The sequence below is a fragment of the Exophiala oligosperma genome (assembly GCF_000835515.1).
Source record: "Exophiala oligosperma strain CBS 72588 unplaced genomic scaffold supercont1.13, whole genome shotgun sequence".
NCBI lineage: Eukaryota > Fungi > Ascomycota > Eurotiomycetes > Chaetothyriales > Herpotrichiellaceae > Exophiala > Exophiala oligosperma.
Genome location: NW_015622830.1, coordinates 397,648 through 412,496, shown reverse-complemented (window position 1 = coordinate 412,496; position 14,849 = coordinate 397,648). Strand labels below are relative to the sequence as shown.

General features: G+C 51.5%; 4 protein-coding genes across 4 annotated transcripts; 2 read left to right on the top strand and 2 right to left on the bottom strand.

The window, feature by feature from the left end:
• Positions 1–228: 228 nt before the first annotated feature.
• Positions 229–1,410, top strand: PV06_10495 (uncharacterized protein). Its single transcript, XM_016412052.1, has one exon. It carries the CDS (start codon positions 469–471, stop codon positions 1,183–1,185), a length of 717 nt encoding a protein of 238 aa, XP_016257672.1. The 5' UTR covers positions 229–468; the 3' UTR covers positions 1,186–1,410.
• PV06_10494 (uncharacterized protein) lies at positions 1,310–2,786 on the bottom strand. The gene has a single exon (XM_016412051.1). The coding sequence runs from the start codon at positions 2,664–2,666 to the stop codon at positions 1,869–1,871; it is 798 nt and encodes a 265-aa protein (XP_016257671.1). The 5' UTR covers positions 2,667–2,786; the 3' UTR covers positions 1,310–1,868.
• A 6,221-nt stretch (positions 2,787–9,007) lies between these two features.
• On the bottom strand, positions 9,008–10,101 carry PV06_10493 (uncharacterized protein; the record flags this gene model as incomplete). Its single annotated transcript, XM_016412050.1, has 2 exons — positions 9,008–9,588; positions 9,643–10,101. 2 exons carry the CDS (start codon positions 10,099–10,101, stop codon positions 9,025–9,027), a joined length of 1,023 nt encoding a protein of 340 aa, XP_016257670.1. The 3' UTR covers positions 9,008–9,024.
• A 643-nt stretch (positions 10,102–10,744) lies between these two features.
• Positions 10,745–13,805, top strand: PV06_10492 (uncharacterized protein). Its single transcript, XM_016412049.1, has 3 exons — positions 10,745–11,107; positions 11,164–11,270; positions 11,372–13,805. The coding sequence occupies exons 1-3, from the start codon at positions 10,760–10,762 to the stop codon at positions 13,119–13,121; spliced, it is 2,205 nt and encodes a 734-aa protein (XP_016257669.1). The 5' UTR covers positions 10,745–10,759; the 3' UTR covers positions 13,122–13,805.
• The last annotated feature ends 1,044 nt before the right edge of the window (positions 13,806–14,849 follow it).

Sequence of the window (14,849 nt, the reverse complement as noted above, 5' to 3'; positions counted from 1 at the left end):
CTCGGCCAGTTTTGGCAAGACTTCCTCGATGGGCTAGTGCGTGGGGACCTGCGGGCCTCTCGACAACCATCGTTTGGCTGCTTTTCCCTATGGGCTTCGCCTAACGCATTTTCAGCATTATTTCCATTCCGGGGGTGAAATGCTATATCTAGCAACCTGCTATATGTAGTAACAGTAACACATGCAGTCCCGGGTTTGATGGGCATCTAGAGTGTTGTGGACTGACGATGAGATTGTCGCGTTGATTTGTCATTGTCCTAGATGACCCTTTGCCTGACACGAGAGGTCAAGTGTTTACTGAATCGCGTAAGTAGACGGTTGATGAACAGTATATAAAGGAAGCAGGCAAGAACGACACTTCTGCTTTCGTATCCCCAAGTCATCTCTTCACTCGTCCATATATTCAAGAAAACATCACAAAGTGTTTTAGCTAGCGATAATCCAAAAAAGAAAAGGTCAACGAACAAAATGGCACCGGTCAACGTAGGCAGTCTTGTCTACAACTACCAGGCCATCGACGTGATCGGTCCCACCGACCTACTCAACTCGTCGGGTGCAGAGATTGCCAGCATCTTGAAACAACTCATCCCGATCGAGGATGAAGTGCTGGAAAGAGCACCGGATTTCAAGTTCCACCATATTGGACTGACCCGCGACCCCGTCAAGCTCTTGACCAGCAATTACGAAGTAATCCCGACCACGACGGTCGACGATTGCCCTGAGCTGGATATCCTCCTCATCGGCGGCCCCGACCCCCTCTCGTTCCAACTGGCCCCAAAGTACGCAGAATTCATCCGTCGCCACGTCGCCTCAGGCAAACCCACCTTCTCGACCTGCACGGGCGCTGCGGTCCTGGCGGCGGCAGGTGTGCTCGACGGTAAAAAAGCAACCATCAACAACATCGAGTACAACTGGGTCAGCAAGCAATTCCCCAAGGTCAAGTGGACAAAGGAACGGAAATGGATCATCGATGGAAACCTCTGGACTGCGAGTGGAGCCGTGGCTGGGATGGACATGTTTGCCCACTGGATCAAGGAGAATTACGGCCTGGCTATCCTGACACACGGTGCCTTGGGTTTGGACTTTGAGCCTCGTGACAGCGACGGCTTGTTCACCGTTCTGCCAAAGAGATATGGCAAAGATGGCAAACAAATAGCCACTCACCACGTACCGGTATACTTGTGATAGGTGTCTGAGGACAGAAGAGAGGCTCCTCAGCTCAAGGTAGAGATAGACCCCATGGGCTCGTCAAAAGGCAAAAAGGGAAATAGAGGTACGGACGGGAAGAGGAAGAACGCCCAAGTACCATGCTTGCTGGAATGCTTTTCCAAAGCATCTTTGCGACACTCATTTCCCAGACTAGCCCTTTTGCTATGTAGGTAATTTTAAGTCACTCATTTTACATTCTCGTTTATTTAATTCCTCCGTCCATATCGAAACTTAGTTATAGTGGCATTCCCAAGGTTCCTAATGGGTTGTCCCTGCCCCTTGTGTTCTTCCATCCTCCGGGGCCTTTGGGACCCGACAGAGAATCTTTCACCCTCACGCTTCGCTCTCAGACCCATGACGGTCCATAGTCTATCTTGAAAGGCAGTGAGCAAGCATGCAATCTAGACGCTTCATTAAAAGAAGGTGGTTTAGCAACTGTGATCTATATTGAGTCTCTATTCTTCCATTCAAGTGTTGACACACCTGGTACATTCTATGATTCTCATCATGCGTCTGTGTCTTCCTATGCACCCTTCATGAGACGCCGACCTCGTATTCATGGTGAAGCTTGTAGGCATCCCGATCCTTGACTCAGCGGGATTTCTCTGTGCAATACCATCACTTGTCACTCTCGAGATCGACCACAAAAAGGACAATCTTCACGGTGCTTTGTGAGATGATGGCCTTTGATGTACTCTAAACCCCTCTTGGCCTTGACATCGGTCCTGGCGTAGGACCATGGTTGGTATCTCATAATCACCTCCATTTTGGGGCCGATAAGGGATGGGCTCCGTAATTGTGAGAGTTCGGACCCTTTCACGGAGACGGTCTGCTGTAGCATTGAATGCAGCTTCATCGTAGCGGTCGACACGGTAGACCACGAATGGAGGCAACACATCAAAACCCGTGTAGTACAACATGCCGTGATTGATGGGAAACAGTAGGTCGTCGATCGGTCCCCCGATCCCACGCCCCGAGTAATGTTCCTCCCAGCCACCTGTGGTGACCACCACCATGGCCCTCTTGCCGGCGAACACCCCTTCGCCGAAGCGATCCCCCCAGTGCTTGTCGTTGTGCTCGCCTACACCATAGGCAAACCCACACGAGAAGACACGGTCCACCCAGCCCTTGAGGATGGCGGGCATGGAGTACCACCAGAGAGGGAACTGCAAGATGACAGTGTCGGCCCAGAGAAGTCTTCTTTGCTCGGCAATCACATCCTCGGTGAGACGAGCCGCGGTATATGCTTCAAGCGAGGCGTTTGCGACCCGTAGAGGCTCCTCCGAAGGAAACCCGCGGAAATCCTCTCGATCAATCTGTGACTTCCAGCCCATGGCGTACAGATCTGACACTTGGACTTGGTGTCCTTCGGTCTGTAGCTCCTCGATGATGACATTACTCAGAGCCGCGGTGAGTGATTGTCGCTCAGGGTGAGCCAGAACCACGAGGACTCGCATGCCTCGTAGATTTTAGGGGGGTTGATCCAATAATGCGAGACGAAAGATCGATATCGAGACCAAGCCAGACTCAGCGTCAGACAGGAAACTCTCATCGACTCGTTTCTGGGCTCATTAAGAATATATTAGGTGACCCCCCTTGAGCATTTTGATCACACCACAGCACAATTGGCCTCATAACACTCGCAATTCAGATGCATAATTATCTAAGCATGGTTGGCATGATTTGATGATGAGACTTGAATTTCAAGTACGAAGAGAATCCTTTTTCGTACAAGGCAGTCGATAGTTACTGTGCTTTGCCGCAATATGCCGACTCTGCTTTACAGTATCTTTGTTGAGTTTGAAATACGTGCTCTCCGGTTCGGGATCCGGCGGCACACGACACAGCCATGTCGGGCCGGATTCTAAAGCGGGCCATTTTTGAACATCACGCTAGTTGATTCTTTACTAAGCATGTCTGGTCAATAGCTTGGGATCAGAGGCGAACACTATTAGAGAGGGTATGATAAGTGGACGCCCTCCATTTTGATATGCGGGTTAAGCGATACCATTTTCAAATGCCGAAGCTGGTAATGCATTTTCCGAATTGGAGGGTAAATCACCGAGCCACCGAATCAAGGCACATTTGACTTCGTGTGAGTTCGAGATACTCGTACAATGCTGAGAAATCAACTTGATGGCATCGCAAATCTGGAGCAATCCTGTGGCACACCGCATACGTTGATTTCGCCAAATTCACGTTGCCGGGATCAAGATTGACCTCGATGTCACGGCTACCCGCGAACCCACGTACAAGCGCTCCAAGAGCTCACCCAGATGAATGCCCGATGCAAGGGAGTGATGGATTCGCAAAAGAGAGCATGCACCGAACAGTGATGAAGATCGTCATGAGTCTGGGCATAGGATTTCGAGACGTTTGTAAGTTACATCAAGGACAAAAAGTTGCCCTCTGTTACTCCTCAACGTTGAATTCTTCCTCATCGAGGCCAGTCAACAGCTCTCTTTATTCAAGTTCTACAGCTGCGTCGTCGTGGAATATGGTCGAGCCCCAGTCAGGCCGATTGAACCTCTTCCCTCTGGGCCTGGCTAGCCCATCCATGGCCTTCATCTCCTCCTGGCTCAACACAAAGTTGTTCTTCAGGTTTGCCTCGATTCGACGTGGGTTGGTACTCTTCGGGATCACGCTCCAACCTTTCTGAATACCCCAGCTCAGCATCACATTGCCGGTGTCGACTCCATGCTTCTTCGCCAACTCTACGATGACGGGGTGCTCGTGCAAAGTGCTCCCGGATCCGCCAAGTGGTCCAAACGCTGTCTGGTGGATGCCCTTAGCCTGACAGTAGGCGTGCAGCTTATCTTGAGGAAGCAGCGGCTGGATTTCCGTCTGGTTCACCGCAGGTACCACCTTGGCAACCGACAGGAGACGTTCGAGGTTCACGGTCGAGAAGTTTGCCACGCCTATCGCTCGCACCTTGCCCGTCGAGAGCAGCTTCTCCATCTCGCGCCAAGTATCGCAAAAGTCCCAGCCTTGGACGTGCGTCTTTCGGTCCTCTTTTCCATACTCGGCCCCTGTATCTGGACTCAACGTCACGGGCCAATGCATCAGATACAAGTCCACGTAATCCAGGCAAAGATCACGCAGCGACTTCTCAAGAGCTTGTGGTACGCGTTGATGATCCGAGGACCAGCTATTGTTTGGAAATGGTTCGCATCAGCCCTTGCTCCTTCATCGCTGATTGAGATCTTTTTCATTGACTTTGCAAACACAGCCGCCAGATGGATTTGTGAGAGGACAAATGGAGAATCACATACAGTTTAGTGGTTATGAACAACTTCTCACGTGGAATCTTAGTATCTTTGAATACCTGGCCAATCTCCGGCTCATTGAAATCTAATAGATGCCAAGATTCGTGTCAGCAGAGTCAATCTTTCTCGGAGTTTTCTCGAGAGCAGATGGCAACACAACGTACATAAAGGTGCGCAATCCTGTGAGACTTGTATCAGCCGGCACGCCACCGCTCAGGATGCCATTTCCACTTACGATGTGACGGTAACCTGCTTTCAGGGCCTCTTCTACCGCTTTGCCTGCATCTCCAGGTGCAGCCTTCCACGTCCCAAAGCCCACGGCAGGAATCTGTGCTCCAGTGTTGAGAGTGAATGTCTTGGTGGGCATAGTGGAATGTTTGAATGTGTCTTTCGAACTAGTCCAATAAGGAAAATATGGGTTTATCTAACAAAATTGAGTTGAAAGAAGACGATGGCTGAAGGGAACAAGAGAAGAAACATCCACGACTGGGCGGTTTCCTAATTTTATACTCTATCTGTCCTCGCTATTGTCGGAAATCATCCCGATCGTCACCGATGCAACGCGGACGGTTGCTATCCTGGAAAATCACGAGGTTCCAGATCACATTCTTACATTAGACTGTGAGATTATTATGCGAATGATGTTCCAGGGGGTTAAAATCGTCACAGTAGCTACTATAGCCCCACTTTCGAAAAGACCGATATTAGTTACCAGTTATTTGTTATCAGATCAATACAAAACGATAAGGCACAACCCTGAATCACCATGCCTAGGACTAGGGCGCACGTAGCATCTCGAACTCGACAGTATCTACATGCCAAACTATTCACCCTTCTTGCCCACGAAAAGCTGACTGTTCAGCTTTTCTCAATGTGGACGGCAGCTTCAGGGCCTTTGTTCTCCTCATCCGCAGGAACGATCGAGTGATTCTGTTCAGTCTTCTCAAGCACATCGTGACGAACCTTCTCTTCCTCAGTAGGATAGGCATGTTTCCACATGGTCCAAAGTGGTCGCTGGAACAAGTCGTCCATACTTTCGATGGATCTCCCCTTCAGCTCAGGCAGACAGAAATATATGAAGACTACGCCACCGTAAGTGAGCATAGCATAAAGTAGGAAAACTCCCCAACCCATCTCGGTGATCATGTTGGGAGTGGCACGAGTAATTCCGTAATCGACAATCCAGTTGATGAAGAAGCAGAAAGACATGCAAACAGATCGCTACAAGCCGTCAAAGTCAGCAACGATGGAGATCATGTCTGTAGGGAGGCCCATGCACTTACGATTCGGGTGGGGAAAATCTCAGCTGCCACGACGTAGCAAGCGACGCTATGGCCGAATGACCAGCCAAAAGCGTATATGTAGATCGCGATGATGCCGACAATACCTCCTGCTGGAGTACCACCCACGGTCTCGGTGTTGGTTCCAGCGAATCGGAGGTAAAGTGCAAGGTACAGCATCGCAGACGCTTGCATGATGGCGCCAACGAGCAAAGGCAAACGGCGACCAACACGGTCCACGAGGAATGCCACGTAGAAGATGGTGGTGACAAATTTGACGACGCCGTAAACACCGGTAGTCAGGAGACTGGACGACTCGCCCTTGACTCCGATCAGTTGGAAGATCTCAGGGGCGTAGTACTGTGATATTCGGTCAGCTAATTATCTCCCCTTGACGAGGACATGGAATTAAATCATACATTCAGAGAATCGGTGCCGGTGAACTTGTGGAACAAGAAAAGCATCACTGCCAGGAAGAAACGACGGAAATTGCTCTTGATGGTGAACACATCCTTTACCACCACCCAGTAGCTGTGTCCCTGGAAGCACTCTTGTTCATATCTGACCTGCGCCATGATCTCCTGGTATTCTGTCTGGATGTAAGGATGATCTGCAGGCAGCTTGCGAAGTTTGACGATGTTTGTCAGGCCTTGTTCCGATTTCCCATGGTTAATCAAATATCTTGGTGTTTCTGGCACGAATGGAATCATGATGCACATGAGAGCGCCAGGGATGAGCTGGATGCCTAAAGCAGTGCGCCATTGAGTGTCGTTGGTGTCTGTTCCAGGGCTCTTCCATAGACTAACGCCGTAGTTGATCCAGAAAGCCAGCATAAGGGAGAACAGGATCATGAGATTGTAAGTCGCCGTCATGGTTCCACGGATGGACTTGGGGGAGTTCTCCGCGAGGAATTGAGGTGTGAGCATCGAGCTGGCACCGACGCCGGCACCTGCAATGAACCGCCCAGCGATGAGCACACTGTAGTCAGGTATCATCTGCATAATGGCTCCTAGCAAGAAGACCAAGCCCCATAGAAAGACGGACCATTTCCGACCTAGGACGTCGGAGGTTGGAGCGGCAAGCAGAGCCCCTGCAGAACCACCAGCGGCCAGCATGGCTGCAATAGTTCCCTGGAAGAGGTCAGCATGCATTTGGGTTGCCATTTTCTAGGCACAGCTTACTCGTCTATCATCGTAAGCCTTCTTGGAGAGCTCATCTAGGCCGAATGCATGTTTGAATGAAGGCAGGGTCAAGACTCCTCCAATATTGCCTGTGTCGAATCCGTAGAAGCAGCCAGCCCAAGCGACCGAGATTAGAAGGTACAGAAGGCGCAAGTTGAAGATTGCTTTTGGGTCTTGCTTTGCCTGGGGGCTGACCCAGATACTGGTGCCTCCGGCCATTGTGAGACTTGTTGGACTTTGTTGCAGTGATCACAATGTTTCAAGCAGAGCTGCTCAGGAAGGATGGCAGGTTGAACAACAATGTCTTACGATCGAGGGACTGACATGTAGACTCTTCAGGGTAAGTTCGGTACGTGTTAATGTGTGGACATGGTCTTTATAAACGAGATTTGCTCGCTTCGATGTCACCTTATCCTTACCCCAGAGGAGGAACGGAGAAAGGAGAGGGGTTGACTATGGGGTGAGAAAACTATGAACTCGGAGCAGGGCCGTAGTGGCCGGGCTCATGTCGGATAGCAAACCGGCGCCATCCATTCTCGCCTTGAACCCCGTAGTATGGATCCTCGGTAGGTGGGGGATCTTCATTCTCTCGACCGGTGGGCCTCATGTGAGAAAGGCACTTCGATTTATAAGAATGATTCAATATTGAATTGCAACTGGTAGCGAGTTCAATAGTACCTCATACCACCCCTCACGATTCGTAGGAGAAAAAAAGCAATGGCTGCAACAACTACCACGATGGCAACAACGTCCGTCTCTGACACCACGTTGGTGGAATATAGCTCTCCATACCACAGACAGCAATGCTTTGTCCCAGCTGCGACAGCGCAATGCCATGCTTCTAATTTGTGTTTGCTTCATAATGGGGACCTCCTCTGTGCCTGGTTTGGTGGAAGCCAGGAGGGCAAACCTGATATTAGCATCTACATGTCGCGCCTGCGAGCTGGATCAACAACCTGGTCGGAACCGTCAAAAATGAGCCATGACAGCACGCGAAGTGAGCAGAATCCAATAGTGTTCGAAACCCCCACGAAGCAAATATGGCTTCTGTACACCTCTCAGCCTGCGGGCAATCAAGATTTTGCGATAGTCAAGAAAAGCGTTTCCGACGACGGTGGAAAGACATGGTCTGACGCTTGTACCCTTTTTGGAGAGCCGGGGACATTTGTTCGGCAGCCTGTTGTCGTTCTCGAGAATGGCAACTGGGTAATCCCAACCTTCAAGTGCAGAACCGAGCCCGGGATGCGGTGGGTGGGAAACGATGATATCTCATGTATCCGAGTGTCCACAAACCAGGGCAAGACTTGGGATGAAACACAAGTCCCCAACAGCTTCGGATGTGTCCACATGCAAATTCAACAGCTTAAGAACAAAACATACATGGCCCTCTTCAGAAGCAGATGGGCCGACAACATCTATGTATCTCAATCAGTCGACGGACTGGCATGGTCAGAACCAGAGCCCACGTCGCTACCGAATCCAAATTCTGGAATTTGCTTCGCAGTGCTTTCATCTGGGCGCATCGTTGTAGTGTACAATCACTCGAGCAGACTCAACGCCGAAGGGCGCCGAGAAGGTCTCTACGACGATATCGGTGAGGCTGGAGACAAACGCAAGAATCAGGGCAGCAAGCATGCCGGCAAGGATGCATTTTGGGGAGCTCCGAGAGCACCTCTTTGTCTGGGGTGGAGTGACGACGGAGCCAAAACTTGGAGTCACCGTGTTCTCGAGGACGGAGATGGGTATTGTATGACGAACAACAGCGAACAGAGACTCAACCGTGAGCTGTCGTATCCAAGTATCGTTCTGGACAAGACAGGCTCGATGCACATTTCTTACACGTTCTGGCGACAACGGATCAAGTATCTACGGGTGTCTAGTGATATCTTTCAGAATTGATGTGTCCTCTTCAGGAAGGGCAAGGGCTTTATGATAGTCCGGTTATTACTTTACTGTGGTTTACCATTTTGGCCATAATATCAGCTCCGGATCTGCCTTTTCTCTGGCATCACCTCAGTATTGAATGTTAAATATCAGGGTCGGTAGTTGTGAATTGTGACACGCAAGGTATAATTTGTAGATGCCTATCTAATGCTTGCTTGATCCATTGACCTGGGCCGGAGGCTTTCCTGGATAAGCGTCCGGTATCGAATTCTCGACCTCGACAAGATGCTTCATAACATTGACGATCCAACTCTGCATCTCCTTGCCCGCGGGCTTGTACGGTCGTCGCGGGTGAAAGCTAGTTGGATCATTCACACCAGCTAATGGGCCTGCAAAGTACCCAGCGCCGTATTTCGTGGCGGCAATTCCTTCCTTGCATGCCTTCTCTGCCTGAGCAACCAGGCCTTGCAATTCTGCAGCCTCTTGTACCTTTCCCTCTTTCCACAAGTTGTATAGACGACAGACGGATTTTGGGAACACGTTCCCGATGCCTGTAACGCAACCCTGGCCACCGCCCGCCAAGCAGGGGACAAGCCAGTCTGATTGTCCTGCATACACTCCAAACTGTTCGTGCTTGAACTCCTGGGTCAAGCGGGTCACCTTTCCCGCATTTCCACAGGTCAATTTGACGCCCACGATGTTAGGGTGCTTCGCAAGTTCCGAGAGAACATCCGAATTCAGATCGATACCGCTTGTCACGCCTGGGAACTTCAAATCTGTCAGCGCGTCCGAAGCATCTCCCCAATCGTGAGAGTGACCCACATTGTAAACGACAACAGGGATAGGGCTCTCGTCCGCTACGTCTCGATAAAATTCCAATATCACATCTTTCGTGACCGCTTTTGACCAATAGCTCGGAGGGAGGAGCAGACCAAAGTCAGCACCCGCGGCCTTTGCATCCTCTGCGAGTCGGATCGATTCATTTGTGGACTGCCCGCTGATACCAGCGACCAGGGGATAGTTGTTCAAACCGAGATCGAGTGCCGCTTTTCGAGCCGCCCTGATGAGATCTTGCCTTTCCGTAGGAGAAAGAAGAACTGCCTCTGCCGTGGTGCCGCTAAGAACGAGAGCATGAACGCCGCCGCGAATCAGGTAAGAAAAGTACTGGTGAGAGGATTCCAAGTCGATCTCTTGCCGAGTTGTCGAGCGATATAACGAGACAACAGGGCAATAGACTCCCTCTGGAAGCGGCCGTTGCTTAGCGGCAAGGGTTGAAGTCATTCTGGATAGTAGGGCAGAACACGAAACCAGATGCGCACTCTGAAATCTGTTTCTTGTAATGCGAAAGTCTCGGTGCTAACTCTTTCACAATTTGCCAACAATATCGTTGTTAAATAAATGCATACAACGTCGACGATGTATAACCAAGGTTGTTAGGTGCAATCCGAGCCGTCGGCAGTCGGAAATGGGACTAGCCCTCCAACAACCATGTAGGAGATCGGCTTTGGCTCCGGGATTTAGCGTCGACATCCCTGCCATTAGGCCTCATTCAGCGACTAGAACAGCTCCAAGGCAAAGGAAGAATCCACGTGAGCCAGAAAAATCCTGCTGACCGCAAGGATTTGTCGCCTGATGAGGCCGAACACGCCACTGAGACTCCTCCCATTCTCAGCCTCTCAACGTCTCTTGTCCAGTTGGTCGCAACCATTATCGCCAAGTCGGTTATCCTCCTGTCCCGTATATACAAGCACCTCTTGGTCCTTTAAGCTGTCCGAGCTAGCCGTATAAGGGTTCCTTGAAGTGGGCCCAGGCAAGACCTGTGCAGCTCGTGCCCAGACGTCTCGTCGGTTCAGCCAAGAGAGTTTGGTAGTCTCAAAGAGTTCACCTGTCGCGCTACAGTCTGATCGCTGATCACCATTGGTATCGATACGCAAGGAGTATGTCGAAACGAAAACGATCTCTCGAAGCACCTACCTCTTCAGATCCTGCTCACACGACAGGCTTGTCTGCATACCAAGAAAATGGGTTTACCCATCAAACGCTGGCCCATGCTGATCACGGTCTAACCAGAACCATTTCAAATGACTATACGGCACCCGAGGTCTCTGGCGAGCATGATTCCATTGATGGGAGACTACACTGTGCGACGAGTTTGACGGCCTCGGCCGAGGATTCGTGGAAGTCGCATCATGCGCCGCGCAATTTCGACGCATCAAACAACCATGCAGACATGCTTCCAGGCATCACGCGTAAGATCACAGCGTGCACTGCATGCAGGAAGCAAAAGGTAAGCCGAGATTGATGAGGTGCGTTTGGCGCAGCTTTAGACTCATCGTCGGATAGATCAAGTGCGAGATGCCCAAGGATGTCCCGCCCTGCATCCGCTGCGAGCGGCGCGGTATAGCCTGTGTTTTGAACAAATCCCTGCAGACATTGCTGGAGGACACCTCGTGAGTGTTGTTCTGATCCTGTCGCGCGCGTCTGCGGACCATGCGACGGGGTCTACGAATACACACGTACTTGGGCACTAACCCATCCAAATCCATTCCAGGCAGGCGGAACACCTTCGTACAGACATTCACAACCTTCACGAAACCCTCGACGTTGTCTGTCAAAAGCTCGGAATACCGACTCCGCGGCCGCTCATCACGGCTCGTTCGTCCAAGACCAACGGCCAGGACACAGGCGCGGTGAGCACCGACAACGATCAGGAGTGCGAAGTCTCGCCACCAACATCACCCTCTGCTGTGCAGGCGCCTATCGACACGTTCCTCGAGGTGGCCAAGCTGGGGAGCCCGACGTCCGCAGATACGCCACAGGGCACTCGCCACCCTCCACGACCATTACAGGCTCAGGATCTCATCACCAAAGCCGTGCTTTCACTCTCCGTGGCCGAGGCTCTCTGCCACCGCTATTTCTCTCGGCTGGATCATTTCCTCTATGGCATTGGCAGCAACTTTCCCGACCTGCCTTCACTCAGGCAGTCCTCTCCCGTCCTCGTAGCGGCCATATGTACGGTGTCGGCCCTTCACGATCCCAAGGCTCAGTCGATCTACGAATCCTGCAACCGGGAATTTCGACGGCTGGTGTCTAGAGCCGTGTTTGAGAAGCGCGGCGTCGACCACCTCCAGGCACTCTGCATCGGCTCGTTCTGGTTGACGGACGCGTCGAGGATTCTGTCCAGTGATGCACTGCGGAGGGCGGCCGACGTGCGTCTTCATCGGCATTTCCAATTTCTCCTCGACTCGGAAGGAGGACCTCATCAGTCGAGCAGCTCGCTCTCCTTGTCCAGATCAGACCACACGGATCGCGTTCGTCTGTGGTACCTCCTCTTCATCTGCGACCAGCACTTGTCGATCTTGCACAACCGCGACCCCTTACTACGTACCGACAAAGAAATCCTGGCCAACTGGGAGTTCTTCCTGGAGCGGGACGGGGTGACGGACTCGGACTCCCGACTCATGTCACAGGTCGCTTTACTCCTCATAATGGGACAAGTCAGAGACACGTTCGGGTCGGAACTGGACGATCGGGTTGCAAAGGGGTTATCGGCTCAAATCATGAATTTCTCAAAACAACTAGATAAATGGTACAACAAGTTTGCCAAGGTGTTCAAGCCGAACCCTCACATTGGAGATTTCCCCATGAAGGGTCTCCAGATGCATTACCAGTTCGGCAAGCTCTACCTCGGTCACCACGTCTTCAAGGGCCTGAAAGGAGACCCCATACCACCTCATTTCTTGTCGGCCGCTAGCCTGGCCCGTGACGCCACGATCGAGATCTTCGACATGATTCTCCGAGATAAAGAACTACAGGAGAGTCTGGTCGGCATGCCTCATTACTTCCACATCATGATAGCCTTTGCCGGCCACTTCCTCATGGAGATTTGTACAAAGTACCACGAACAACTCTCGTTGGACGTGAGCCACAGCTTGGGACTGATCGGCGGCGTACTCACCCTGTTCCAGAAACTGCCCTGCATCCCACAACACCCCATCTCCCGCATGAGCGGCGGACTTTCCCAGAAGCTGATGGAAAGTACCACAGCGATGACTTCGGCGTTTGGGGGAGAACTTCAGGATTTGAACGTCCATCAGCGAGGGTTGATGAACCAACAACCCATTATGGACGTCGTGAATCAATTCATCCCGCCGTTGATGCCATCAGACAACAATGCCAGCGACTTTGATCATCATCATCATCGCTCGTATCCCGAACTGAGGGTCGGAGCCAACGACTTTATTTTTGCAGATTTTGAACAGTTCAGTTTCCCCGACATGACCATGAACTTTACGACATGATTTTGTCGGATCGGCCTCTCCACAAGTCGCGTTTTACCGATTTGACGAAAAGTCCGTGACATAATCTTGGATCGTTTGTTCCAGGGGCCCATCGTCGTGGAATCCGAGCGTCTTGGCTTTGGTGATGTTGAAGCTGCTAGGCCACGAACCCACGATGCGAGCCACAGATTCATCAGGCACCTCGTCAATCAAACCGAGTGCCTTGTGGCCTCCGACTTTTTCGAGAGCGTCGAGCATATCTTGGACCGTCACCATGATACCCGGTAGATTGATTGTCCTGCTTCCTTTCCCATACATTGCGGCCGGGATATCCCCGGCGACGAGCAAATTCCTGACGACACACCTCGTCGAGCACACCCACAATTTGAGACTTCGAGAGACGGGCAACACACTCCTTTCCCCGTTCAACGGTTCTCGAACGATGCCAGAACAAAACGAAGAAGCGGCGCCTGACGGTCTGCCCGGTCGGACGATGATGGTGGGCAGACGAACGATACGGGCATCCAGCAACCCACGTCGAGTATAGTCGTTCAACAAAATCTCACAGATGTATTTTTGTGCACCGTAAGACGACTGGGGCGAGGGCATCGTCTCCTCGCTGACGACGACATGAGACGATCCGCCGCCCTCTTCCGCCGCCGCCGCTGCGGGCCCGAACACGGCCAAGCTTGATGGGAAAATGACCCTTATACCTCTCTTGATCTTACGGAGAGTGTCGAGCATGTTGCGCATCGAGTCGACGTTGACAGCCAACCCCAATTCCAGGTTCGCCTCGGCTGCACCAGACATGATTCCGTGCAAGAGGTAGACGTGCGTTAGGTTTGGCGAAATCACCGCTTCACATCCTTGTCTTTGCGTGAGGTCGGCCTTTGTGGCTCGTACAGAACAACAGCAGTTCTTGTTGGAGGAGCTGTTTTTTTGTTGTTCTTGAGAACAATCCGTGATTGATGGGATGTTGGGCTCGGCCACATCAGTCAACAACAAACTCTCGACGGAAGGATTCTTCATCAACGCAGATGCCAGACACTGCCCGAGAAACCCCCCCGCACCGGTTATGAGGACATTCATGTTCCCTGAAAGCTGTTTCGTGCTGTCCGTCATCAAAAGTTGTGTTCAAGTTCTTTTTTTCCGTCCCTGGCCTTGGGTTTCTAGTTGCTTTTCACGCCCGTCACTTGTGGATGTCGATCCTGGTGCTTGGCTTCGACTGTAACTCGAGTAGCAAAATTTATGGCTATCTTGATCCTGGTTTTCACCTGTATCTCACGTACCGAAACTGTGTGTTCCCTGCAAAGAGGGAACAATAGTATAAGTATGTTGGCGAACAATGAAGTTTGTGTCACAACACCGCCAATAGCGAACCGTTTTTTTCTGCTCGCGCAATCCGAACCCCCCTAGTCCTCTTCTGCGCGGCACACTCGCCGTGACTTTGGACTGTCGAATCTTGGGATACATCCAACACATGCCTGACTATCGGACCCCACATGAATGCTCGCTCCTTGCTCCGGCCCGAGGGACTAGAAACCGCACAGGTATGGTGAGTCCGGTCGCCGAGACCACATGGAGTACAAACATTATGATACCGTACAAGTATCGGACAGGAAGCCGGATTATTAGTATACCGAACGAGTCTCGTGGTAAAGGATTCCGGAGCAAAAGTGGAGGATCAACGTACAGTATGCTGGTGGTTGGCCATTTGAGTAAAACACAAACCTACGATCCAATAGGCGC